General features: G+C 48.0%; 1 protein-coding gene across 1 annotated transcript in view; it reads right to left on the reverse strand.

Moving 5' to 3' along the window:
* The window catches only part of CSMD2 (CUB and Sushi multiple domains 2), a 659,332-nt gene that overhangs the window by 286,483 nt on the left and 345,204 nt on the right, over positions 1-27,645 (reverse strand). Inside the window, exons 10-12 of the mRNA XM_082615655.1 lie at positions 22,324-22,445; positions 7,029-7,132; positions 3,681-3,793 (exon numbers count right to left, since the gene is read on the reverse strand). Of these exons, the coding sequence (XP_082471781.1) occupies positions 3,681-3,793; positions 7,029-7,132; positions 22,324-22,445 (339 nt within the window). The remainder of the gene's footprint in view (positions 1-3,680; positions 3,794-7,028; positions 7,133-22,323; positions 22,446-27,645) is intronic.

Raw genomic sequence — 27,645 nt, forward strand, 5'->3', positions numbered from 1 at the left:
AGGGTGAGGCAGGGGCCAAGGACCGGGGCTATCAGAGCAACCACGGGCCACCTGGGGGACAGGCAGGGAGCCACGTGGCCCGCAGAGGAGGGCACAGCCCGGAGTGGAGGGCAGTGGTCATCACGGAACTTTCTCAGCCCCCAGAGGACAACACCTCTGTGCCAGGCACTGTGCAAGGGGCCTTCGTGATCTCATTTCATAACACTGCACAGCAATGCCATATAGTTGGCATTATTACCTCCATTTTATGAGTGGGGAAATTCAGGTTCAGAGAGACCGTATAATTTGCCTGAGGTCACACAGCTGGGGCCAAGCTGGGATTCACCAGCTCTGGTCCAATTCCAGAGTCTGTTCTATCTTCACAGAAGCTGCTGCCTCTGTGCACAGAACCCGTGTAGCCCCTGTGGGTTAGTGAGGGGTCGAAACGTCCAGACTCTCTTCTCTCTTCCTATTTTGTCATGGTTCCGAGGAGAAGTCCGGCCCACACCTAGTCTGTGACCAGCAGTCACACAGCGCATGCTTTTAGGCCAAGTCTATGTTGTCTTCTATTGTCGCCACAGTACCTAGCCTCGTTCTGGTCACATAACAGGAGCTTAATCAATACTGGCTGAGTGAAATGGCCAAATGACCTAATCCCAATCTCTAGTAACAAGGAACCCAGGCTCATGACTTATTTGACTGGGCTCATGGCCCATTTGACTGGGGCAAAGCTTCGGCTTCTATAAAGATTTTATAAGGAATTGAAATTCTGTAACTTCGGGAGGCTCCCAGTATAAGAGAAAATCATGGGCTTTCAAGCTACAGAGACCCAGCGTCGAATCTTGACTCTGCCAGGTCCCACATTTCTGTGTGGCCCTGGGCAGGTCACTTATCCTCTGAGGCTCTGATTCCTCTTCTACAGAAGAGCAGCCATCATCACATAGCTGTGAGCACTGCGTGAGATGAAGCGGTACTATTCAAACTCGTGCTTAGCTACAAATCCCCTCTTAGAAGGTTTCCAGGAGGAGAGGAGGAGATGGAGGCAGGGTCAGAGGCCTCCCTGCTGGGCATCCCCTATCCCACCACCTTGGTGGTCACCGAGGGTACCCCAGGTCTTTGTGTGACACTGTTTGAAAACCCTGAGACAATGAACACGCAGCTTCTGGCACATAATAGGCTCTCAACAAGTGATGTGTCCCTTTCTTTTCCAATGAAATCACACCAAACAAGCCTAATTCCTCTTTCCCACAGAACAGCCCTTCAAATATTTGGACACAGCTCTCAAGTCTCCCCTGAGTCCACTTTCCCCTGAATAAACATTCAGGGGGCTGTTAACCTTGCTCACTAGGCTTGACTTTAAGTCCTCTCCTTATCCATCTCAAGCTGAGGTCCCCACGTCTATGCCCAGTTTTCTGATGCCTGATCAGAATAGAATAAAGCAACACTCACTCCCTGGGCTAAATTCTAGTAGCTAATATTTTTGAAACTTCAAACAGGACTTCATATTTATTTCCACTTCATCTTATTCTGGTAATTTAGCCAATTACTCCACTCCATCCAGATCTTTCTGCACGCTGTTTGCTGACTGCTGTATCATCATCCCTCTCAAGCTCATGTGACTTTTGTCTTATCCAAGCCATGAATAAGATATGGAAAGATTAGGGAATGTGGATGGCACAGAATCATTCCTCCCCACTTCTGGAAACATTCACTGCTGAATATCGGTAGAAGTTCTGAAATGGGGAAACCTTAGAAACTTTTGAGTCTAAACCCATTCCCATTTCCAGAGTAGTGAGGGCCAGGGCTTGGGCCTGAATCAAGGTCTCCTGATTTCTCGTCTGGGGCTTTTTCCATTGCCTCACAGATGCGTATGTATAACTATGTGCCAGAAGAGCCCATTCACTTAACTACCTAAGTACTCACTCACTACTCACTAATTACCTTGTAATTTGCAACATTTTAATGTTCACATTCTTTATCTAAACTTAATCTTCACAGAAGCCCTGTGCCCGAAGGTGTATTATTATCTCCATTTCACAGATGAAGAAACAGAGCCCCAGACAGGCTCCCTGACTCACCATGGAGCTGGAAAGTGACAGAACCAGGATTTGAGCTTAGCACGTTGTCACCCAATAGGTGTTCTCTGTCTGCTGTCCTGTCTCACTTAGATGCATGTTTCCTACTCTTCGAACAGTACATCCATCATCCTTACCCCAGTGGGCATATCATGGTTTGACAGTGTTCCTGCAGGAAATAAGGGCTAGCCTCCCATTATGAGTTGAATCGTATTCTCCAAAAAGATGTGCTGAATCCTCACCCCTGGTCCCTGGGCATGTGACCTTATTTGGAAATAGGGTCTTTGCAGACAAAATCAAGTTAAGATGGTGAGCCCTTAATCCAACATGACTGGTGTCCTATGAGAAGAGGAGAGAGACACACGGGGACGTGTGACCACAGAGGCAGAGATGAGAATGATGCAGCTATAAGCTAAGGACTGCTGGCCACCAGCAGGGGCTAGAAAGAAGCAAGGAAGGAGTCTACCCAGAGTCTCAGAGGGAGTGTGGCCCTCCTGACACCTTGAGTTCAGACTTCTAGCCTCCATAACTGTGAGAGAATAAACTTCTGTTGTTGAAGCCATCCAGTTTGTGGTGCTTCGTTAGGGCAGCCCTAGGACACTAATACATGTCCTGTGTACCCAGTTTGGTGACAGAATCCAGGTCCTGGTACAGGAAGAGCCCTTGGTCCACTGGGGGTGTGAGTCACACTGAGCAGAGTGAGAGTCCTTTGGACCCTAAATAGTCCCGTGTAGAAAGATCACGTCTCCGAATGGGGTGGGGAAGGATGCTTTCTCTCCCCCTCCACTGCCTCCTGTCTCTCTAGTCATTTGAAAGACTTAAAGCTCACTTTCTCGATAAAGCTTTTCCCGATGCCCCAGAAAGGATGGCTGCCCCTTCTCTGTGCTCCCATTGGTTCTGTTTGCTGCAATTATGTTGCTTTAATAACAGCTCATTTGTTTTCTCCTCTGTCTTACCATGATAGCGCAGGCCCCTTGCAGCAAGGGACTAGATCTGATGCATCTGTTCCCCCAGTGTTGGTCTAGGGTCAGATACCTAACAGGGTCTTCACAAATGCTCAGGGGATGGTCTCTGCTCCACCTTCTGTGAGGATCTGCACTAGAAGTCATCAGGAGGCTTGGCAGTGCATGGAGGGGTGATGGTAAAGGTATCTCTTGGACCCCAGACTTTGCCGTTCCCTTAATGCCTGTTCCCACCAAGAGATGCAGGTCACCCGCGTCTGCATCCTCCTCAGGTCACCAACGGTGTGTGTCTGTCCCTAGCCCTGTGCACATAGTCACTAATCACTATGACACCCAAATAGGGTAGCTTGGGAAGCTACTGTCTCCAGTCTAAAGATTTTATAAAATAAGCAAGCCTCAGAAAGTTTATGGGGCTTTTCAAAGGTCTACACAAGCCAGGTATGAACCCAGGATGGAACTGATGTGTGTGATTGATCCCAGATAATCCTCAAAACAGCCCAGGAGACCCACTGGACAAAGAAGGAGGCTGGGACTCAGAGAAGTTGAATCACACGCCTAAGGAGAGGAAGCTAGTGCAGGGCGGAGCCGGGATTCGAACCCAGGGCTTGTTGACTCCAAACCAGACCCCAAGCATCTGACTCATTGGCTCCCCAACAGCAGTTACCTTCGTAAGAAGCCTTGAAGCCCAGGGAGCTGCCACTGCTGTCGGTCTGGAAGAGGAGCCACATTTGATGGTTGGTGCTGACAATGAGATCTGGGACCGATGTACCTGTCAGGCTGTCAGGAGAGAAAGATTCAGAGGCGTGCACCCCACTGTGGCACCCCAAGAGAATGACGGTGTGACTGATGACATCTAAAGGAACATCTAGGTGCCAGGCCCACCAGGGCAGGTACTGAGCCCCACAGTGTTTCTGGCACTGAGCCCGGCAGCACGTGCTCATGTGCTGGGAGACTCAGGACCACTCCCCTCCGGCCACAGGCAGAGCTTGCATCTCAGCCACGACTCCCCTGCCCAGACTCCAGGGCTTGGAAGAGAGATCTGTGTCCTCACTTGCACAGGGGAGGGATGGCTGGAGCCAGATCTAATCAAGGGGGTGTCTACATCCCTGCAACCTCCCGTCTTTCATGTGAACTGTATTGCAGAAAAGACACAGACAGAAACCCATTTCCCCAGTCGGAACCCAGCCAGTCCTTTTAATGAGGCACCTCTTTCCACTCCAGCATGAGAAGTGAGGCTTAAAGCACAGCCACCACCCCGGGCAACGCTCTTTCTGAAGAAGAGAGTTTAGACATGGAGAGGATTCTGATTCAACTCACACTTACCAGGCACCTACCCAAGTCAGACCATGTCCCTTTCATTATCTTATTTAATGTCCCCAGTAGCCCAGTGAGGTAGAGGTTGTGTTATCCCCACTGTACAGATGAGAAGACAGAGGTGCAAAATAGACAGTGGCTTTCCTGAGGTCAGCTTGCTGGAGTGTCAGAGTCAGAGTCCACGGCACAGCCTGGGGCTCCTAGAAGAAACCTGGCTTCCTTTTTCTCTGAGACCAGACAAACTGCCAGCGCAGATGGGGTGTAGGGGGTTGTGAGGGGGTGGTTGGATTAATGGACCCTACTCTCTGCTCTACCCTGGGGTCTCAAAGCTTGAGGAGGGCAGTTGAATTGGCTGCAGAGAGGTGATCAGTTCTCTGTGAGCACCATGCCTGTGGAGCGGGGAGAGACCACCTGGGATACACCAGCCTGGTGTGTGTGACATCCCTGGGCTGGGGGCTCTGACATTCTGTAAAGAGTAAGGATGGACTCCAGGGTGGTGGTGAGCAAGGGTGAAGACCAAGGCCTCTGCTCTTCCTCTGTGTGACCCAATTATGACAACTAAGGAACCCAAGGATTCTGCATGTGTTTCCCTGAAGTTTTGAAATTGATGTTGGCCTAAAGAGATCTGAGGGTGGAGGGAGAGCCCCTGGGCTGCTGCAGAACTTGTTGGGATCTCACTCAAACTAGACTGGTCCAGAGACCTGGGTACAAGCCCTGGATCTGCCATTCATTTGCTGTGGGACCTTGAGCAAATGGTCGAGCCTCTCTGAGCTTTTTCACTCCATATAAATGAGGGGTTGAAATGTATGATCCCCCAGAGTCTTTTCAGCTCTGCTGTTCTATGGTTCTCTCTATGACAGAGCACAATGGAGTCATGGGGGAGACAGAGTGGGATCCTGGCCTCTTGGACACATCGAACTGATGTACCACACAGGTCAGCATGCCAGGGCAGGTGAGTGATGGGGATGCACAGAGAGGAGGGGAGGGGTTGAGTATGATGGGTAATTCATGTGTCAACCTGATTGGGCCACAAAGTGCCCAGATATCTGACCGAGCATAATTCTGGGTGTTTCTGTGAGGGTGTTTCTGGATGAGATTAACATTTAAATTGGAAGACTGAGTAAAACAGATTGCCCTCCCCAATGAAGGTGGGCCTCATCCAATCAGTTGAAGAACTGAATAGAACAAAAAGGCTGACTCTCTACCAAGTAAAAGAGAATTCTTCCTGCCTGCCTGACTTCCAGCTAGGACAGTGCTTTTTTCCCACCCTGAACTTGAACTGAACATCAGCTCTTCCTGGGTCTTGAGCCTGCTTGCCTTTGCTCTAGAACTACATCATCAGCTCTCCTGGGTCCCCAGCTTGTTGACTCAGCCTGCGGATCTTGGGACTTGTCGGTCCCCATTATCACACAAAATGATTCCTTATAATAAATCTCTTTTTTTATATACACATCCTATTAGTTGTTTCTTCGGAGAACTCTGATTAATACAGTGGAGAGTAGGCAGCAAGGAGGATACCCTTCAGGCTGACATTCCACTCCTTTCTCTTGAGAGATCCCAAGTCCCAGCCATGTCACCCGACATGGTAGGTAATGTTATTCAACTGCCCTAATAGGATATTCCAGGTAGATGTGAGGAAGGTATGAGAAGCACCCAGAACAGAACAGCTCCTGGACAAGCCAGCTATTACAGAATGGCCATTTTTTATTCAGCATTAAGATCAGAGGGTGTTAGTGTGGTTGGGAGGGGGTGTGGCATGGGATGCTGTCCTTGATGGAAATCAAAAGACATGAATTCAAGTGCTGGTTCTGCCACCAACCATCTTTGCACCCTTTGGGCCTCAGTTTCTCCACCTGTTAAATGGGTATAATAGCACCTTCCTCACAGGGCTGCTGTGGGAATTAAATGAGATAACTGATGTGAAAGTTCCCATCACAGTGTCTGGGCACATACTAGGTGCCCAACATATGTGAAATCTCCCCTCCTTCTTGGCAGGGGAGGTGGATGAGGTCAGGCCTGTCTATCTCTCTAACGCTGGGCCACACACCCTGAACAGGAGCATTCTCCTGCTTTCATGTCAGGCTAATCATGGTGGGTGAAGGAGGAGCCAAATGGCCCCCAAGAGCTGAGACCCAGTGTAATGGAACCCAGGAGAGCCTGACATCATCCTCTCCCGTGACTAGATCATGTCAAACCAGCCTTTCTGGCCTCAGAAAATGTGGTCCCAATTCTCTGAAACCATCCTTTTCCCAGACAGTTATGAGCATGGAGGGAAATTAGCAAAACACTTCCACTGTCTCTGTCTGAAGTTAGACCACCACACATGTACGTGGCCTTGAGGAAAAACTCCTGGGGGCAGAAGCAGGGTCTGCATAGACGCAGACCATCCAGTGGAATGCTCCAGGCGCACGCAGCAAACCTCTACTTCCCCTGCTCCCTGAGAGGCCGTTCCTTCTGTATACTTGCCCTGTGACTTCCTAGCGAGACTCTGGCCCAGGTCTCTGTTTTCCTTGGTAGGAGCAGAGGGAGACGGAAGGATTGTTGCCGAGACAGTGCTGCAGGACACCTTTCCTTGTCATAGCGTGGTGGAGGGGGGTAGGGTCAGGGGGACCAAGCAGGACTCGACAAGCCCATCCCCCGCCCCCAGCCAAGGTGCCCGTGCTCCTGCCCTGCCCACCACGTGCTCCACTTCACTCACATGTAGAGAACGGTCTTCTGGTCCCCGTCCTGACCACCGTCCCCGACCGTCAGGGTGTCGTAACCCCTCTCCAGGTCAAACTCCTCGAAGGCCAGCTTGATCACCTAGGGAGGGAGCAGGGGTTAGGGAGAGGGCAGGGGCTGCCGGGAGAGACTCCCATGGCCTTGAAGACAGCAAGGATCTTCACGTCACCATGCCCAGAGCGCCCGCGACACCACCCCACACAACCCTCAATCTAAACTGAGCGTTTCCATGCCACCTTTTTGAGTGTGAACTTTTTCTCTCTGGGGCCATACAGTCTCTGGGGTCCCCTGACGTTTTCTAAAGATGATCATGGTACATCTGGCTAATTCTGGAGGCTGTCATGGCAACACCAGGCACATCTGGCCAGCTGTGAGAGGATGAGACTCTTCCTTCATGCTTAAATGCACAGAAATCTTCACGGAACTGGAGGCAGATTTTCAGGCCACATGTGGACTCTGAGCTATGTGGTCCTCAGGGACCTGCAGACATTTCCCTCGGCCTCTCCTCTGCCTGCTTTTCTCCATCCACTTTGTTTGTTTATTTGTCGAATAAATGAGTGTTCCAAGAAAGGGCTTTCGACAAGATTCTTTTATCTTGTTTTAGTCCTGCCTGCTGCAAATATTTACTAAGCACTCACACCACATGCCAGCCTAGGAGGTAGGGTTTCAGTGGTGAGCATCACACGGTCCCTGCCCTGGGTGAGCGGGGAGACAGAACAGTAAACTGATAACCAGAACCCCAGGTGACAGATGCTAGCCTATGGTGGGGGGAGGCGGGGAGGCTGCTTGTGATTGGCGTGGGGGGGCGGTGGTCTGAGAGTTCTGAAGGCTCTGGAAGACTGTCAGGGTCAGAAGGGGATGACGGGAGAGGCAGGGGTCTAGTGCACAAGGCCTGAGCTGTGGCAGAGATGGAACATTCCGGAGTGGTCAGTGTCTATCAATGGAGGTCCACAAACTGAGCATAGCCGTCAGCTGCCTCATTCTGGGGGACAACATGGTTGGGCCTTCTGTGCAAGGAGGTGGCTCCAGAAGGTCCAGAACTTGAGACATCTGCCTGGAGCGAGGTCCAAAGGGCCTCATAGCCTCCCCTGCCCCGAAGAGCTGGGCTTTATCCTGAGGGAGGAGAGGCAGGAGAGTTTTAAACAGTGGGTGACGGGGACAATCAGGTGTTGGAGAAGAACATGGGTCTGGCTGCTCGTGTGGAAACTGACATGGCAGGAGAGAGGCCAGAGCCGGTGGGGCTGATTCGAGGCTTCAGTGGCAGTTAGGTGAGCGATGCAGGAGGGCCACACAGTGGAGACGCAAGAGAGAGATGGTCCTGCAGTCTTTAGGGCTTTGTGACTGGATGGATGTGGGGACTGAGGGAGAGAGGGAGTCTGGGAAGACCTGCAGCTTCCCGGCTTGGGCAATTGGGTGGTGGGTGACAGTGCCGTTCGTGAAGACAGAACACACAGAGTCCCCTCCCCTAACATCTTGTCTGGGCCACTTTTTGCCTGTTTCAGGCTGGTTTCAATCCAATAAAGATCTTCAGTCTCCCAGTAGGGAGGCTGCAAGTGCTTCTTTGTTTTCTATTCTGTCACTCAAGGAGTAGAGAATTCCCATGGATAGTTTTTCCTAGTGGTGCAGGCTTCCTCTGTCCAAACCAAACAGCCCAGCAGAGCCTCACCCCAGCGTGCCTTCAGGTGCCTCAGAAGGAAACGGCTGCTGCACTTGTGCCTGAGCCCGGTACCGCCTGTGCAGTGCCCTCTGCCTGGGCACGGGACTCACGGCGAGAAGCCGTGAGCGTGGACAGACAGGACAGGGAGGACGGGTGCCATTGGCTGGAAGGAGGCTGGAGGAGGCTTCCTGGAGGAAATGAAGCCCAGGCTGAGTTTGGGAGATGGACTGGGGTCTGCTAAATGGAGAAGGAAAGGAAAGTGATCCAGGCAGAGGGAGAAGCAGGTGCTGGGGCGAGTAGATATGGAGTTGTATGACTGAGAGGGAAGCAGAGGGTGGTGACGCCAGAGAAGTGGGAGGAGCCAGGTTAGGAAGGGCTGTCTGTCATGCTAAGGATTTAGGCTTTGTCCTAAAGACAAGGGGGAATCACGGAAGAGTTGTAAGAAAATGTACGGCATGAGACTTTTGTTTTAGGAGCAATAGCATTGAGGGCTGGTGGAAAACAGACCGATGTCGGGGCTGTACAACAGTGTGGGTGAGGGAAGATGTGGGCCCTTAGCAGGCAGCAGTTGGGGCCTGTTAGAAAACGGGATGGAGGAACTGGGGGTACTGACCTTGGAGAAGAGAGACTCAGGGGCAGAGGCAGGAGCAGCGGTAACCCTGGCTGGCTCCAAGGGCAAACGTGGAGATGACGAGGCACTGAGACCCAACTCTGTGACTGTCAGAACTGTCCCACAATGAAAGGGACTGCATTCAGAGGTAGTGAGCAGCCCGTCACCGGTGGTATGCAAGTAGAGTGAGGAAAGCATTCCTGCTTGGGGCTCTCAGATAGTTTCGACAAAAATACTAGACCCTACTGATAAAAATCCTTGTTGGCTACATAGACACATATTACAGTGAGCAACCTACAGTGAGTGGGGAAGCCTTAGCCCCCTCTTGTTTTCCCACCGAGCAGGCAAACTCGCCTCCATGTTCCCTGATGACCCATCATCACCATCTGCTTAGGCTGGAATCGCCTTCCCATCTCTTACCCTCCCCAGTCCTGCCCTACATAATGATGTCGCCATTTCCTAGCCCAGTACGCAAGGAGGGGCCCTCGGCACCTGCTCCCCTCTGCCCTCCCACCGCAGGACCTGTGTGGTCTCCCCTCACATCGGCCCATTCACGACCCCGGTTTGCACAGTCCCCTCCCTCGCCCGCAGTTTCCCTAGCAACGTCTCCGCATCCTTGAGCTCTTGTCCAAGTGCTCCCTGATTGCCCTTCCTCTCCTCTCCGTGTCAGGACTTACCTGCTGTACTGCGACTGATCTGTTTATCTGGTCTTCCACTACACCATGAACTTCCTGGAGGGCAGGGGCCAGGTCTCATGGCCTCTGAACCACCAGCGCCTGTCGCTTGTCAGTGTGCCAGGCACATGCCACGGGCTCAGACAATGCTGAATAGACAATGCTGAATAAGTCCAAACGTTTCCTGGACTTATCTCCAGGCTCTTGGACCCCTCACAGGAGCTATCATCGAGAACAAAGGTCGGCAGACTATTCCTGTAAAGGGTCAGGTAGTAAATATTTGCCCCTGTGCATCCCATATGATGTCTGTTGCAATGACCCACCTTTGCTGTTGTAGCATGAATGCAGCCACAGCTTCATACATCCATGTAGCCATAATCCGTGTACATTGATATGTGTACGAATGGCCATGGCTGTGTTCCAATAAAACGTAGTTTACGAAAACAAACAATGAACTGGATTTGGCCCAAAGGTGGTAGTTTGCCGACCTCTGGTCTAGAAGATTCTTTGAGACACTTAATCACAGGTTTTGATCTTCCCTTTGATCTTCTCTTGAGAGATTTTGTCACTACAAGAGCTGACACCTATAATGTACTCGACTCTGTTCTGAGCACTTTACATATATCAACTCATGTAAGACTCACAACAGCCACTATGAATACCTCCATTTTACAAATGGGAAAGCCCAGGCACAGAGACATTAGGCGACTCGCCTAAGATCACACAGCTAAGTGGTAGAACTGGGACTCATCAGGCAGCCAGAGGCCAGGCCCTTACCACTGTGCTCGACTGCCTCATAGCATCCCAGGGAGGTCTCCGGTCCACAAGGTAGGGACCACGACTTATCCTCTCAGTCTTCCCTAAGCTCATTTTCTGTATCCCAGCAGCTCAGTTAACACTTGCTCATAAAATACTCCAAGGCCAGTTGTGCCTTCTGCAGACCCAGGGGCCTGGCCTCTGCAGGGAGTCAGGGTCCTGCCTGTACATTCTCACCACTGTCACCCCTTCCAGCCAGCCCCCACTCACGAAGCCACCGCCAAAAGACAGAGCATGGGATTACTATGTCTACGATGGGAAAACATTGCTTTGAAGGCCAGAACCCAGAGCCATAAAATGATTCACATCACTGATTAGAGAACCATTGATGTGAGCTGCATTTTAGAGTGTCTGACCCTAACATGGGAGCTAATTAATTACACCAAGCAGACAGCACAACATACACAATGTTGAAGCTATGGGGTGGGCCCCCAGTGCACAGTGTACTGGTGCTTTCATGTTTTTATCGCTCTTCTCTTTGGCCTTTCTTTAAAGACAGGATCCTATAATGATTCATTAACTAACATGCAGATAAATCAAGCTGGCAAAGTGTCTTTCTAAGGCAGGAGGGTGGCAGCACATGAAATAGACATGATTAAAGAGGCACGTGTATATACAGCTCAGACACCCAGTTGCACCCATTAGGTAAATGAATAAACAAACCCCGAACTAGGACATGACTACTGAGCACCTGCCTTGTGCCAAGCACCGAGCTAGCTGCTTCCCATAAGTTATCTCACTTGTCCTACAATCTACAGCAGAATCTAAATGCCCAGTGCACAGTGCAGATGGTGAGTATTGGAGGATGGCAAAGGAGGGAGAGATGAAAGGCGGCCGCATGGAGGAGGTGGGTGTGCAGGGACCCGCAGGATGGAGAAGGGTGTGGGCTCCGTCCCGGAGATGCTCTGAGCAGTGAACAGGGGAACAAGGAGCAAGGAGGGCAGCCGAGGGGTCAGCGGGGAGGGGTGAGCAGCATGGCTGAGTCTGCATTTTGCCTGGCAGGCCAGAGCAAGCAGTCTGGATTTGAGGGTGAAGATGGGGGGAAAGCTATAACTCAGCATGGAGGGAGGGCTGGAGGCAGAGAGACCTGCCAGGAGGTTGGTCCAGGGCCCAGGAGCGGGACGAGGGCTTAGGGGAGCCTGAGTCTGTGTTCATTGCAGAGAGCGGGTGGGGGAGGGAATCCTGGAGACTGTACCCCTCAGCACACAGCCGCCTTTCTGGAGAATTGTGGGCAATGGGAGTGGGACCATGGAGGGTGCCCACCCTGGGCCCAGAGGACATTCCTTGTTTCCTGAGCACCATCCAGGACCAGCCGAAGGACAGGGATCCCAGTCCTGCCAGCCTGTGCCCAAGGTCTCAGTGAGGCTCCAGAGGATCTGACAGCTCTCAGGCATATTTTGGGAAGCTGGAGTCCCAAGAGATCTAGACTGAGATTGTTTTGTCCAGTGACTGCATGTCTATAACTGCCTCCTAGCTGGGCTCTGGCCTCTGCTGCCCATCCTTCACTCTGTGCCCCACGACCCCTTAGAGCTGGGGTTGGATAACTATGGTCCTTGGGCCAAATCAGGCCTGTGGCCCATTTTTGTTTGGCCCCTTGAGTTAAGAAGTGTTCTTACTTTTTTAAAGGGTTAAAAAATACATAAACCACTACAAAGAAGAATGTGCAATAAAAACCTTACATGGTCCTCAAAGCATAAATTATTTATGATCTGGCTCTTTACAGAAGGTTTGCTGACCTGTGGCCTAGAGCAATGGTTTTCAAATTGAGTTCCCAGGCACCCCGGGGTTCTACAAAGGTACTAAGGGGGCACAAACAAAGGTGGGAAAAGAGCCAGAGTGGGCAGGGCCTTGCTCCAACCAAAGCAGTTCCTTTTGATCTAGTTCATGATTGGGACTCTGTGACAGACATAGTGGTTCACTCAATGTTCCTCCCACCATTTACCCATACTTAATAGAACGCTGGCTTTGTTTGGAGTGTGGCAATATACCTGGCTAACCTCAGAGCTAAGGATAGTGAAGTGACAGGATTCTGGGCAATGAGACATGAGCTGAGGAGTCCTCAGGGCATTTTCCCACCTTTCTCCTTGCTTTCCTGGAATACAAATGTGAGGATAGAGGTGAAGCAGCCTTCTTGTGATCATGAGGACAAGAGCCACATGCAAAGCATGGCAGAGGGAAAAATAGGAGGTGCTCAAGACACTGAGAAAACTACTAAACCAGCCCTGGAGTCTTCACTTCTGGACCTTTGGGTTATGGAGAAAATAATCAGTGTTTTGTTTAAGCTTCTGTGGAGGAGTTTTCTGCAACTCACAGCCGATCAGAACCTAATGACTATGGGTTCTGAAGAAAGGCTTTCATCACCACAGAAAAGTTTATCAACTCTTGAGCCTCAGGAGAAAGTTCCGCTTCTTGGCATGGAAACCCTAGGCTTTCCATGGCCTGCCCCTGCCCCTTCCCAGTGAGTCAGAGCTCCCTCCACAGCCCTCAGCTCCAGGCCTGCTTCCCTATTCCTCCTCAGAGCACTTCTCTGAGCTCCTGAGGGCTGACTTTGGCTTCCCCCAACCCCCCGCCTCGGGATACTAATGCTGCGAACAGCCTGACTATTAGCTCCATGAAAGGAAGGGAACACCCTTTCCCTGGGCACAGCCTGCATGGTGACTCCTGCCTGGGTCTTGCTGAGGGCCCAGGGCAGGGCTGGAGAACTGGCTCTTGGGGTGGGGCTGAGGGGAGTGTGGTGGAAGGGCTGCTCTGAACCCTCAGGAGTTCAAGCAGAGAGGCCTCCAGCACCTTTAAGGAAGGTTTTGGAGGAGGTTGGGAAAGAAAGCCCAGGGGCAGAGATTGAGAACTTTCAGAGGTTCTGGAACTTTGGTCACTACCTCAGGTTTAATTTTGCCGGCTCTGAGAGTAGTAAGCCCTTCATCCATTCATTCACTCATTGGTTGATGGATTCATTCATTCAATTATTCACTCAACAGTTAATACGTCCTTTTGCCAGGTGCTGGGCTTTGGAGAGGCAACAGAGGAAGACAAACATGGCCATTGCCCTGAGACCTCACAGTCTAGAAGGGGAGACACACGGGTATATGCGAAACACAGCGCAGTGTGACGAGTGCTGAAATCAGAGGAACACGGGGATGGGGCAAATGCGAGGGGCACAAAATCCCGGCTAGAGGAGGGAGCAGGCCTTGTCTTCACGAATAGAGGGGGGTGTGTGGGAACAGGCCACGGCCAGCTCTAGGGGAAGAGGAATGCCAAAATACACCGGGAACTGAAAACAACTGTAAAAAGGAAAGGGATCAGGGTCAGGACTTGGAAGAGGCCATGGAAGAGTCCCTCTAGAGCCGCCCAGGTGTGAGGAATGAGCTGTGGGGGAATTTAGGGAAAACCTCTCTCATCACCAGCCAGCATCTTGCATGGGGCGCAGCACAGAGAGTGCAAGAGTGAATGTTTGCTCAGTGAATAAGTGAGTGAACGAAAGGGCCAACACATGGCTGCCTGACATTTGCACGAGAGAGTCATTGCTGGCTGGAGAGGTATTTCTCTGTTCTTCAGATCTACAAAGGGAAGAGTGACACTGATAATCCCCAGGGAGTGAGTAATCAAAACGCTGTTACCTTTGGCTTTGAAGTTCATAAAATCTGCTTTCCTCTCCCTCCCCCTTCCAGGCCCCCTCCTTCTCCTTTGCATCCTCATCCCTCTCCCTCCCATATCTCTCTTTCTCTCCTGCCTGCCTTTTACTTCTTTTCTAGCACAGGTGGATTAACTGTCCTGATCAAATCCAGCAAGGATCATATGCAAATTGACTCCTATGTCTTGAGTTCATACGGAGAAGCTGTAAAGGAAAGGCAGATGTGCGCCGGTAGGGGGCACCGACTCAGGTCTGGGTTTCAGTCCTGACTACGGAAATTTCATCAGCTACATCTTTCCTGAGGCTGAGCTGAGAGGTCCTAATAGGAGGAGGCTCTGGGGCCCAGCATGGGCGGGGCCCTACCTGAGGAGCTACCTGACCCAGAGATAGGTCTCTTCCGTCAGTTGTTAAGTAGTCAAACATCTGCTGAGCTCCTCCTCTGTGCCGGGCACTGTGCTAACTGCAGGAGAGATAAACAAAATGCCACTCCTGCTTTGGGGGCTCGCATGAGCTATGGAGGAAAGAGATTCCCAACACAGTGCAATGTAACTTGCATGCAAACGGAAGGGGCTGATGAAGTGCTGGAGGAACAGAGGCAGGACTAAGACCTGGTGGAGTTAGGAAGTCTTGTCTGAAGAGCAGGGATCTGAACTGTGTCTCAAAGATGGGTAGGGATTTGCCTGGAGGAGAAGGGAAGGCACACTGGGATAGGATGTGCTGGACAGAGCTCTTAAAGGGCCAGCTGTGTCTGAACCAGGAGTTCAGTGTGGCTGAAGCCAGGGCTGCCTGAGGGGGGGTGGGCAGGAGGGCCTTGTGTGCTTTGCTGGGAGAGAAGGGGGTTGTTATTTATCACATACGCCAGGTTGGTCAGAACCACCAGGATGCTCTTTAAAAATGTAGGTTCCGGGCTTCCCTGGTGGCGCAGTGGTTGAGAGTCTGCCTGCCGATGCAGGGGACACGGGTTCGTGCCCCGGTCCGGGAAGATCCCACATGCCGCGGAGCGGCTGGGCCTGTGAGCCATGGCCGCTGAGCCTGCGAGTCTGGAGCCTGTGCTCCGCAACGGGAGGGGCCACAACAGTGAGAGGCCCGCGTACCACAAAGAAAAAAAAAATGTAGGTTCCAGGTTCCCATCTCAGACCCACTGAATCAGACCTTTGAGGAAAGAGCTTTGGGATTTGTGTCTTTAAACATTCTCCAGGTATTTCTGATGATTGACCAAATTTGGGAAATGTGATTGTGGGCAGAATGACTACAAAAACTAAGATAGCCCATCTGGCCAAGACGGGGCTCGCATTTCTCCAGACCATCCCAATCAAAGGGAGAATGCAGAGCTGTGTACCTAGTAGGCCAGCATCACTTGCTCTGAGCCGCCTTCTCTCTTTTCCCTGAATCTGCCCAGCTTCCGGGAGGATGCTTCCGGGAGGATGGACCAAGGTGGTTTTAATTGTTTTATTCTTTGTTTATCGAGGAGAGACATACCCTTCACCTGCCTCTGCAATGAGACTGTCAGTTCTTGTTCCCACAGTGCAGAGCAGCACAGCCCATGGTGCTCAATCAAGGCTGGCATCTTGACGTAGGCTCTCGGCCATTCCCATGTCAGACCATTTTTGGGTCTTGTTTGGACCTTCCAATTGCCCTTGGAGGCCCTAGTCACTGAAACATTCCCAGCTCCCTCTCAAGCTCAACCAGGAGAGGTCCTACAAGGGGGATGAAATGGCAGGAAGGGTCCTTATGCCCACACACATACGGGTACTAGGGATGTGTAATCATTCCATGATTATAAGGAGACCTGCTCTACACTCCTGCGGGCAAACCTCTCAGCTCCTTCTCATGACAGCATTTTTCTTCACCTGCTCATTGTGAAAGGAGGCCCTGCATTCTCAGTCTAATATGCCTCTCACTCACTCCAGATCCTTCACTCACCATCCTCTTTCTCCTACATCTTCGTTCTCTTTCTCTGTGCTTCTTTTGCCCACAGCCTACAAAAGGGCTCAAAATCCCAATATCCTAAACAAACACCCTAAGTAGCCCAAAGCTTTCTGTCCACCTGACCTCCCTCATGTGCCCTTTCTCCTTCCCTCACTTCACAATGAAGTCAAAAAGGCTGTCTACGTCTGGCCTCTTGAGCATCCCCCCCTCCCCATCCATTCACTCCCATCCCACTGCTGTTTCTGCCCCCCAAAGCTCCACTGAAAGGTCTTCTTCCAAGACCAAAGCCAACAGTCTCTTTCCAGTCCTTTTCCAACAAGACGATTCTCAGCGTTGCCATTATTAGACATATCCTGGTTGGAAACTCTTCCTGCTTTTGCAGCTTGATTTCCCTCCTACCACGTTGACTGCTCCTTCTCTGTTTCTTTCACTGGATCTCCTTCATCTGTAAGGATTGTGTTCCCAGATCCATTCTAAGTCTTTTCATTCTCTTTGCTCTCTCCAAGAAGGGTTATCCATTCCTTACACTTCTGTTCCCAACTGTGTGTTGATGAAATGACCCCCAAATCTCTCTCTTGAACCCAGATTTATCCAGTTTCCAACCAGTGTATCCAAATGTCATTGGATGAAATGCAGGCACTTCAAATGCACATGCTTCCCTCTTGACTGCTGCCAAGCTTGTTCCTCTTCTTGTATTTCCTTTTAAAGTCACAGATTGGTCCACGTCAGAAAACACTGAGTCATCATCTATTTGTTCATTGAATAAATGTTTACTGAGTGCCTACTATATACCAGGCATTATGGTGGTCACTAGGGACACAATGTTGAATGAGACCTCTCCTTCTTCCTCCATGTCACGCCCAATCAGCCATCAAGTCCCATCCCATTCCCTAAATTCCTCTTAAATCTGTCTCCCCCTTCATGTTTCCAAAGCCTTGGTTGATGACCCCAGATTTCTTACTTGGGTAACTGCTTCAGCTTCCTAACGGGTCTCACTCTCCCCAGTATCCCTCTCTAATAGCTCTACTGATGCCAGAGTAATCTTTCAAAAATTCAGACCTTCCTCCTATTGCTCTGGTTCAGAAGAGAGAATGGCCCTCATCCTTCCCAAGGCTGATCCCAGTGCTACCAGTCCCAGCCCCTCCCATCTATTCTGACACCTTGTTCCATCCAGTAGCACAGCATAGCTACTGAAGTTCATGGGCAATAGACCCAGGAAGACTGGGTTTAAATCTCAGTGCTGCCACTTATTTCCTGGTTATGTGCTATGAGTAAGTTTCTTAACCTTCAACCTGTCCACGATTCAGTTTTTTCATCCATCAAATGGGTCTTTTTAAAACCTAATTAATTGTGCTATGAAGAGAATGAAAGAAAGTCATTTACACAGAAGGCCTAGCTCAGTTCTTGGCACATGACAGGCATACAATGAGAGATAGCTATTATTGTTATTACCAACAGCCTAACACTTCTACCCTTAAAAATCTGTTTCAGGATAAAACTCAAGCCTTTCTACCAAGCATGTGTGTTCACCATGATCTAAATCTTGCTGACCTTTCCAGCCGTATCTTGATATAGGCATGTTGAATTATTTTCAGTTCTAAGAGACTGTTCCAAACCTTGGTGCCTCTGCACATGTATCCACTCTGAAATATTCATTTCTAAGCCTACTTATCCTTCAAGACCCTGTTCAAATGTCATCTCCTCTGTGAAAAGTTCCCTGACCTTCCAGGTGGCGGCTCCTTCCTAGATTTTCCCATCGCACTCTAGACTCATCTCCATTAGCACTTATCCAAACTCTAGCTTTACATTTACTTACATGACTTCTCTCCTATGTGCATGCTTCTGTGCAGGACAGAGATCATATCATGGTCAATGAACGAATAAATGCTCATCTCATAAAAAATACTGTGAACTTGGAGAGGCTGTGATTTTTGCTGAAGGAGATGTTCCCAAAGTGACCAGACAAGCAGTCCTTGGGCACACTTGAATCTCTCCTGTGGGCCAGTGAACAGGGGTAGGAACACACTATGCATTTTCCCTGCTATTTGCAGGAAGGCAGCTCCGAGTCTTCAGTCTAAGATCTTGAGTTTCTACTCTTACACCCTCCTTTCGGCACTGTATGCTCCCTGGCTGTCTTCCTGGGTGGTGTCAGTAAGGAACTCCCTTCAGCCTTTCTGGGCTCCCCTAGCACTACCTGAAACCCAGTAAGAACCCATGAAGCTTCTAAGAACACCCTTCTGAACAACTTGACTCTGAGGGAGTGTCCTTCAGAGGGGCTGGCTTCAGGAACCCAGGTTGGAGTGACCTCCTGCAGGGCATGTGGGGTAGTGACCAATATGGGGCCATTGACTTCCACACACGAGCCAAGGCTAGGCCTTCTGAGGGCAAATCAAATTGTTTCTCAGAAACTTCTCACACCTTACCTACACTTCCTCCTGTACCCCACCTTTAGATTCAAAAGCAAACAGAGATAAGCATTTTTAACAATGCCCAAGAAAGAGTCCTCCAGTCAGCAACTTAATAACTTCATGGTAGTAGGTCCTTCTTCTGGTTTAGCCTCCATTTCCACCCTCATGTGGCTGAAACATCCTTCTCCATTGACTAGGTTCATCATCAAGTGGTTTGATAAAATATGAATCTTTCTTTGTAAAATGCCTTGCAGAGCTAATCTGTTTCCAGTGTTCCAAGTATTATGGTCCTAGGCACTCCTGAGCAAACAATTTTAGAATGTTGAGTAAAATTTAAAAAGAAAAAAAAAGCTTTTTACAAGTTAGTAAGTGTTATGAACTTGATTATATCCCCCTAAAATTCATATGTTGAAATCCAAACCCTCAATGTGATGGTATTTGGAGATGGGGCCTTTAGGAAGGTGATTAGGGTTAAATGAAGTAATAAGGGTGGAGCTTTAATCCAATGGGTTTGGTGTCCTCAAAAGAGGGGAGGAGATACCAGAAAGTTTCTCTCTGAATGTGCACAGAGGAAAGGCCATGTGAGGACACAGTGAGAAGGAGGCTGTCTATGAGCTGGGAAGAGTCCTCACCAGAAACCAAATTTGCTGGCATCTTGATCATAGACTTCTAGCCTCTATAACTGTGAGAAAATAACTGTCCCTTGTTAAAGCCACCCAGTCTATTATATTTTGTTATGGAAGCCTGAGAAGACTAGTATAGTAAGAATTCTCAGAGTCTAAAACCCAGGCAATGTAGAGATACAAAATGTGATTCAGAGCATGAAGCTGGCTTTGGCCTTGAGTGCATTTTTAAAAACTGGTGAAGTAGAGCTTTGGTTTTCAGGGCCTTGTGGAGAAGAGGGAGAAGGAGACAAAGGTCAGGGTCCACCAAAGTTAGGGTCTCTCGATGACACCCCTGAACAAAGCTGAGCTAGTTAAGGCTGCACCCTTAGTGTGAGGATGAACTAGAAATAAGCCTACCATCCTTCTCATATAGCACTGCTACCCTCTGGGTAGATCTCGAGGCTGATTGTTTATCTCAGACCTTGACACTGAGTGAACAGCAAACAGAAAACTTCCCCTGAGACTCCATCATGCTAAATCTGTCTTCACATGGGTTTTAAGCCTTCAGATTACTTGGGTGGTTTGAAACCTTCATACTGAGAATTTAGTCTGAAGAGGTTTCTGGCTGGTAATGCCCCCAGGCACTGAGCAGAAGCAAACACACCAGCTTCTACCCAGGTCTCAAGGAATTCCCACAGACAAAGTTTATGATTCTAACCACATAGTCAAAAATTACAAAACAAAGAAAGAAACATGGTTCTTGGGGCAAGAGGTGAGAAACAACAGACAACAGAGTGAAACTTGCGAAGATTTCATATACTGAGATTCACAGACACAGAATATAAAATAAATGTGTTTAACATATTTAAATAACTTAAATATATGTAAGGAGCAAGAGATTATAAAATTACCTCAAAAAGCACCTGAAAAAAGCTAAATGGGACTTTATAAACTAAAAATAATGATATTTGAAATTAAAATAAATCTCCAGTGAATGACTTAATGGAGGTTAGACATAACTGAACAGATAATTATCGAACAGAATGAGAGAAAATGATAGAAGTTAAGAATCAAAGAAGATAGAGTGAGAAACATTAACATGCCTTGTCAGACTTCCAGAAGCAGAAAAGAGAGAGAATACAGGAGAGACAACAGTCGAAATGACAATGGCTAAAAATTTTCCCAAACTGATGAAAGATGCAATCCATAGATTCAAGAAGCTTAATGATATCAAATAGGATGAATACAAAAATATCCACAACTAGATATATGACAGTGAAACTGCAGAACACCAAAAACAAAGGTAGGATAGAAAGAGGAAAAACTCCAAATCATTTTATGGGTTAACAATATTTTGACACAGAGATCTGGCAGGGGTGTGTGTGTATGCATGTGTATGTATGTATGTGTGTGTGTGTGTGTGTGCATGTGTGTGTATATATAATATATTCTATTTTGTTATATATATAATACATAACAAAATAGAAGCAAAATCACTATGCAAAATATTAGTAAATCAAATATAGGCATGTTTAAAAATGATAATACTAGATGACCAGGTTGGGTTTATCTCAGGAATGCAAGGTTGGTTTAACATCAGAAAAATCAACCAGTGGAATTCACCACACAGGAGAATAAAGGAGAAAATCATACGATTATATCAATAGATATAGAAAGATGCTTAATAAAAGTCAACATCCATTCACAATAAAAGCTCTTAGCAAACTAGGATTAGAAAGGAACTATAAATTTAAGAAAAAGACTTCAGCAAACATCATACTTAATGGTGAGGAAGTAAAACATTGTGTTTAACACTGAACAATGGTAAAAGTGCCTACCATCATCACAATGGTTTGACATTACACTGGAGATTCTAGGCAGAACACTGGGGCAAGAAAAAGGTTGAAGAAAAGGTATAAGATTGAAAAGGAAGAAATAAAACCATAATTCTTTGCAGATGATAACTGTCTTATGTAGAAAACTCCAAAGAATTCACAGATAAATTATTATGGAATAGTTGCTATATACAAAAATCAAAGTATAAAAATTAATTGCATTTCTAACCACCATGCAAGAAAAAGGTAGAAAATAAAATCTTTAAAATATGATTTATAAAAGCAACAACAAATATATCTAGGAATAAATATATTAAGAATTGTACAAGATTTACAATGGAAAAATTACACAAGTGTACTGAAAGCCATTAAAGAAGCCCTAAGTAAATAAAGATATAGCATATTAATGGACTGGAAGACTTGGTCTCATAAAGATATCAGTTCTCCAATTTATCTGTAGTTTTGGTATAATTAAAATAAAGATTGCAACAGGTCATTTTGTGGATCTTGGCAAGATACTTATAAAATTTATTAGAGAACAAAGGGCACTTCACAGGAAAAAAAGTACTAACTGGGAAATAAAGATGTGAAAAGATGTATATAGCAGTGCAAAATGATACAAGATAACACAGATAAATCTTAAGGACATAATTTTGAGTGAACTTGATTAACACTATATACATCATGATTACATTTATATGAAGTTCAAATGTTGGCAAACTAAATATTTTTATGGATACACACTTATGTGCTAACTATAAAGAAAAGCAGAGGAATAATAAAGCACACAATCGAGGTAATGGTGACCTGAGGGATAGGGAATGGAATGAGGTTAGTGAGGGACACACATCACTAAGATATCTGGTTTTGTTTTGTTTTTTCTTGAGTGGGGAGATGGCTACACAGGTGTTTGTTGTATTGATGTTCTTTATATCTTACATTTTACAAGTATGCTTTTTATCTACTTGGTATTTAGTAAAAACAATTTTTAATAATTGTCTGCAGAGAATCTACCACAACCAAGTTCTGGGTTTGAAATCCCTGGTAGAACAACTGTCCCAAATCCAGTCCTGCCCATAGGACACTGCCCATCCTCCCCAAGAGCCTTACCTTGGCGGGGTTGAGTGCTGTGATGATCCACACACAGTGTGCGTTGTTGTCATATTGAATGGGGAAATTAGGGGAGGTGATGATGCCCGAGGGGCCTCGAAGGTGGGCATCACACATACGGGCTGCAGAGAGGAGATGGAAGACAAGCATTTTAGTTTAGGTTAGGATGAGTTCCCATCCCACCTCCCACTCCCAGCCCAGAAGAGACTGAAGTTTGTACATCCCACCCCAGATATAACTTCCTACTTCCTGTTTCCTTCCCCCATGGTTCTTAGTGGGCTCAAAGGAAGTCACAGTTCCACAAGCACTGGGAGAGGAGTAGGCTCCATACGCCTTGACCCGCTGCTCTCTAGGCAATGATGAACTTCCACCGTCAGGCTAAGCAAGCCCCCTGCCCTGACTCCACTGTTACCGAGCAGCACATCTCTACCAAGAGGGTGTGGGCTACTACACACCTTGACCTCAAGCTAGGTGGACCCCATGCACCTATGGGCCTGCTAAACTGCTCTCCTCCTGCTCTGCTGACTTTTCTGCATTCCCCCATTTGCTCTCAGGCCTCCTGAAGTAGAATCTCAGGGTGTCCTTGTCAAGGCCACTCCACTAGGTATCAGAATGTCTGAGCCCAAGGACTCTGCTGGGGCCTCTGGCTCAGCCCAGTGCCAGGCACCTAGAGTGATTTTCAGTGACTTCCCCACACTTAGCAAGTGCCTGAAATAGGCTTTTGACTGGAAGCATAAAGATTCAAGGTGAATTAGAAGTGCTCTCCTCAAGTAGATATAAAGTGTTATCAATCACAACTTAATCTAATTAAGCTCTTTAAAATAGCTTCTAAACTAATTAGATTAAGTAGTGATTGATACCAGTTAAGGTACTACATTGTATCTAGGTGTGTGCCTTCTTTAAAAACGTGTTCTTTAGTTCCAACCACTTCATTCTTCAATGTTAGCGCTCAGCTATTTTAATAAAGAGTTCTATGAGCCTGTTCTGTTGCTGCCCACATGGCAATTTATCTTAATTGTAGGCAAAGTGCCTAACGGTAAAGAAATAGTGAGCAAACTCAACAAGCCTAAGTATATAAAATGAAAGTGGTGTCAAACCTGGTTTCCTCTGGTGGGGCAAAATATCCTAGAGCTCCTCTACGTGTGTGGACAGGGCTGTGATAAACCTTTCCCAGGAAACCCTTCCTAGGAGGGCCTGGGGAAGCAGGCTCCCCAGCTCTGGACATAATTAATCTCTTCTCATTTCACACACTTATTCCTGTGCTCATTCATTCCCACATATACTGAGAGCCTATTAACAGGCCAGGCAGAGTGTGGGGAGAGAAAAGTGTCTAAGACACAATCCCTCTTCTCTGAAGGGCCACCAGCAAGTGGAGGGAACAGATGTGAAAAAGAGTTACAACTGAGTGGAGCGAGTGTTGTCAGGGGTTACGTGCAAGAGACCCGGGGTCAGAATTGCTGGCCCTCCCAAGTCCTGCACCTGAAGGATCTTCTCATCCTGACCTCAAATGTTGAATCAAGTTTGAACAAAGCCCTAGGGGAACCCTCTCCCGCACTCCCCTCCCGTGCATCAGATTGCTCCTGTAATTCTGTGCTGAGAAACACTGACAATCACTGATTCCACTTGATACAACTGGGCCTGAAGGCAGCACCGCATGGGGAGGAGAGAGCAGGCTGTGGGGTTTACCAGCTTGGCATTCTGGGTTTTAAGTCCACTTGCTGTTTGTTTAAGTCTGGTAAGTTAGAAAACCTCTCTGATTCTACTTCATCTGTAAAATGGGACTAGTGATATTGCCCCACTGAGGCATGGTGAGGATGAAATTCTATGAGATTTTGGATATGAAGGCTCACCAAGGATCCGGGACATCGTCAATATTTAACAATATTTAACAATCTAATTTAATATTAGAGATTTTGGATATGAAGGCTCACCAAGGATCCGGGACATCGTCAATATTTAACAAAGGGGGGCTGGGACTGTCAGACTCTGATATTATGTTCATTCCATCTCATTATCCCCAAGATTTCTCAAGGCCAGGGATCTTAATTCTACCCTTCCTGAAGTTTCTTTATAGGATTTTTTTCCCCTGACCACACTGGAGGCTGACAACATCACTAAACAAATTAGAATACGATAATCAAAACCCAAACCCTGATCCCAGCCCACCTTTGCAAAGAGGACCTGTGGATTCAGAATGCTAGGCCTGCAGGGAATCCTGACAAATCTCTACCAGCACTACCTTACACCTATTCTGGAGACTCAGGTTTTGCTGCCAAAAGCCCTCAGCTTCAGACTTAATTTATCCTGCACTTGTTTCCAAAAATTAGATGGTATTTTCAGTTTGTTGAAATGTGCTGAAGATAAATTAGAGAGAACAGGTCAAAAAGGCATTTACCACTTTAAGGGCTTAGAGGGGTTTTAATTAAAACATTACAATCTGCAGCTAGTTAGCATGGAGCACCTAAAAATAGGTTCACAATGGAGCATCAGCTTCTTTTTTCCTCTGCTGTCTGGGTAAGGTCAGGGGGTCTGCAGACAGACAGACCTCTCCCTGAGCAGCCAGCCGCTGGGATCCCACCAGCAGATGGATAGCTCATCGCTGTGACCCACAAGGGCTGGCGAGATGGCTGATGCTCAGACAGTGACTGAATAAATGAATAAACACATATTTATGTTTCTCTATTTGCCTTTTCCCATCAAATGCCTTGCTGGATAGTTTTCAGGAGACTTTCCAGGACCTTCCATGCCCAAGCTCTGCTGCAAAGTCCCATTCTTCCTCTGAACATCACTACACCATATAACAGGGGCAGTATTCCAGGGGACTTTAGGGAGATATCATTTAGACCCACAGCCAGTTCTGGCATCACAGAACTGGTGCAAGTGCCTCTGGTCTTCTATCTTCTCCCCAAGTCTTATTCCCACCCTGCTCCATGCTGGCTTCCCTCACTTCTCCTACTACTGACCTCCCTCCTCATCCTTTCCTTTCCACAGTTCTCTCTCTAGAACCACCTCCTGGCCACCAATTCTAATGCAAAGAAACTCTGACTTGTAGCTGCAATGTCTTTCAGAACTGCCTGCTCCAACTTCTGCCGTGAGTGAAGCCCTTCTCCCCCTCCTGGGTCCGCAGCACTCCGCAGTGGAGAGCTTTCTCCTCCCCGCCAGTGTTTTGTTCCACAAACAATTGCTAAACCCCTGGAGGAAGTCTTCTCTGACCTTCATCTGTATCTCACTCCACTGACACCAAGTTTCTCTCTACCATCAGCTCCCTGTCTTCTCCTCCATCCTTACCCAACTTAGATCCCATGGTCCACCATTATGATAATTTTCTTGCAAATTCACCTAAGTCCCTTGCTCCTTTTTCCTTTAAATGATTGCCCAAAAGACGTCAATTGTGGATGAACTTCTCCACCTACATTCTCTAGCCCTGCCCCCATGCAGTAGAGCCTTGCTGGAGAAAAATCACATGAGTAGGAAGATTGGTGTCACCATAAATTCATGATCACCCACCTCAGAAAGTCCTGGATATTGTCCAGCAACTCTGCCATTTAGCCCTATTAAGCTCACTCTCCCACTCTGCTCAAAGACCCTTTCATGCTTCCTCCATGTCCCTCGGACCTCTCACCTTTCCCCTTGCCTCCCCTTACTCTCAGGTGATGACCTTGCTTCAGTCTTCGTGGGTGGAACAGAGGACATGTGGCAGGCGTGCCCTCTCTCTCACCCCCCAAGTCTGCAATCCCGTCTGCTTATGTGCTCATCGTCTTCCTTTCGTTTCCAACAGAGGGATGGCTCCTTCGCCTTTCAGAGGTCAGCGCCTCCTCCTGAGATCAGGTGTCCCTGCCCAAGGTCAACCACGTCCATGGCCACACCCAGGGCCTGTTGTTCTGGGACCCAGGAGAGTCCATCTGTGAGATCTTAAACTCCATCACCCCGTTCCTTTCCCTGCTGCCTATGCATCCAGCAGAGTGACTTTGGTCTCGATGCACCACCTGCTGTCCTAAACCCTAGGTCTCTCCAGGCCCCGGGCTCCCTCATTTCTCCCCATCTCTCCATCCCCTCCTGACCCTTCTTCTCTCACTACCTAGTCTGGACCTCAAGACCCTCACCAGCAGCTCCTGTAACACTCTCCTATCTGCCTTTGATTAACCATCTCTATTCCTAATCCTGGGTGCCCGGGGGCTGCCAGGAGAACCATGGCACCACCACGGACTTGTGGTTTGCCATTGTAATGGAAGCTTTGGCCCAAGTCAGTCCTCTCTCTTGTCTTTGTTCCGTTTCCTTGACAGTTCCTTACAGGGGCAATTTCAAACATCCACCACTTAGTTGAGCCACTTAACCCCAGGGGCTGCTTTCCAGTCTTTGTTGTACTCGACCTCTCTAAAGTGTCTGACCCTGCTGACCCTTCTCTCTCTGTGAAACTCACATTCATTGGCTTCCATGATGCCTCTGGCTCTTCTCCTACCTCTGTGACTGATCCATCTTATCCATTAACTCCCTAAAAGTAGTTGTTTAAATCTGGGCAAAGAACATATAATACTTTGCACAGTTCCTGCCAATTTTCTGTGAGTTCACAATTAGATCAAAATAAATGTTACCAAAAAGTGGGGGCAAGGGGGAGGAGAGGTTGTTCTACGTGGTTCCATCTAGTGTATTTACTCCAAATTGGTGTCCAGGTGCAATTTTCAAGTAGAAGTAGGATAGAGCCTTTGGACTGCGGTGGAATCTCAGTTCCAAAGATTAGCTTTGGGCCTTTGGGCAAGTTGGCGGACCACTCCAAGCTTTAGCTAAACATAAAACATGGATGTTGCCTCTTTCCTTGTAAAGAAATTATGAAAAATGTTTACTGTACTGCTTTATACAAGTATAAATAGCTTAATGAATGGGAGCTTTATCATTAGTACATATGTATAGGTAAGGGGCTCAGGGAGCAATGGGGCATGTATTCTAGTGAAGTCAGTACATCACCCAGGGGAGAATAACTACAGAGGAGAGGAGAGGAAGGCAGGGGTAGCATGGGGGAGGGACAAGGGTAGGGGTGAGGGGGTGGAGAAAAGAGGAGGGGAGGGAGATGAAGACAAAACTCTGAACAACATTAGTGTTTAAGGGGGAGGCCCAGGAAGCTGACCCAAGATGGAAGACAGCCACCTGTAATTTTCACAGCATTAAATTAAACTTTTTTGTGCAATATTTCCCGCATTTCACTCCCACCTTAGGAGAATGAGCGAGAAGATTCAGAGCATTTCAGTAATTTGCCCTGTGCCATATGGTATGTTACTAGCAAGGTTGGAACTTGAACTTAGGTCTCTGAGTCCTGAGTCTGGTGTT

The sequence above is a fragment of the Mesoplodon mirus genome (genome assembly GCF_964341445.2).
Source record: "Mesoplodon mirus genome assembly, chromosome: 3".
Lineage (NCBI taxonomy): Eukaryota > Metazoa > Chordata > Mammalia > Artiodactyla > Ziphiidae > Mesoplodon > Mesoplodon mirus.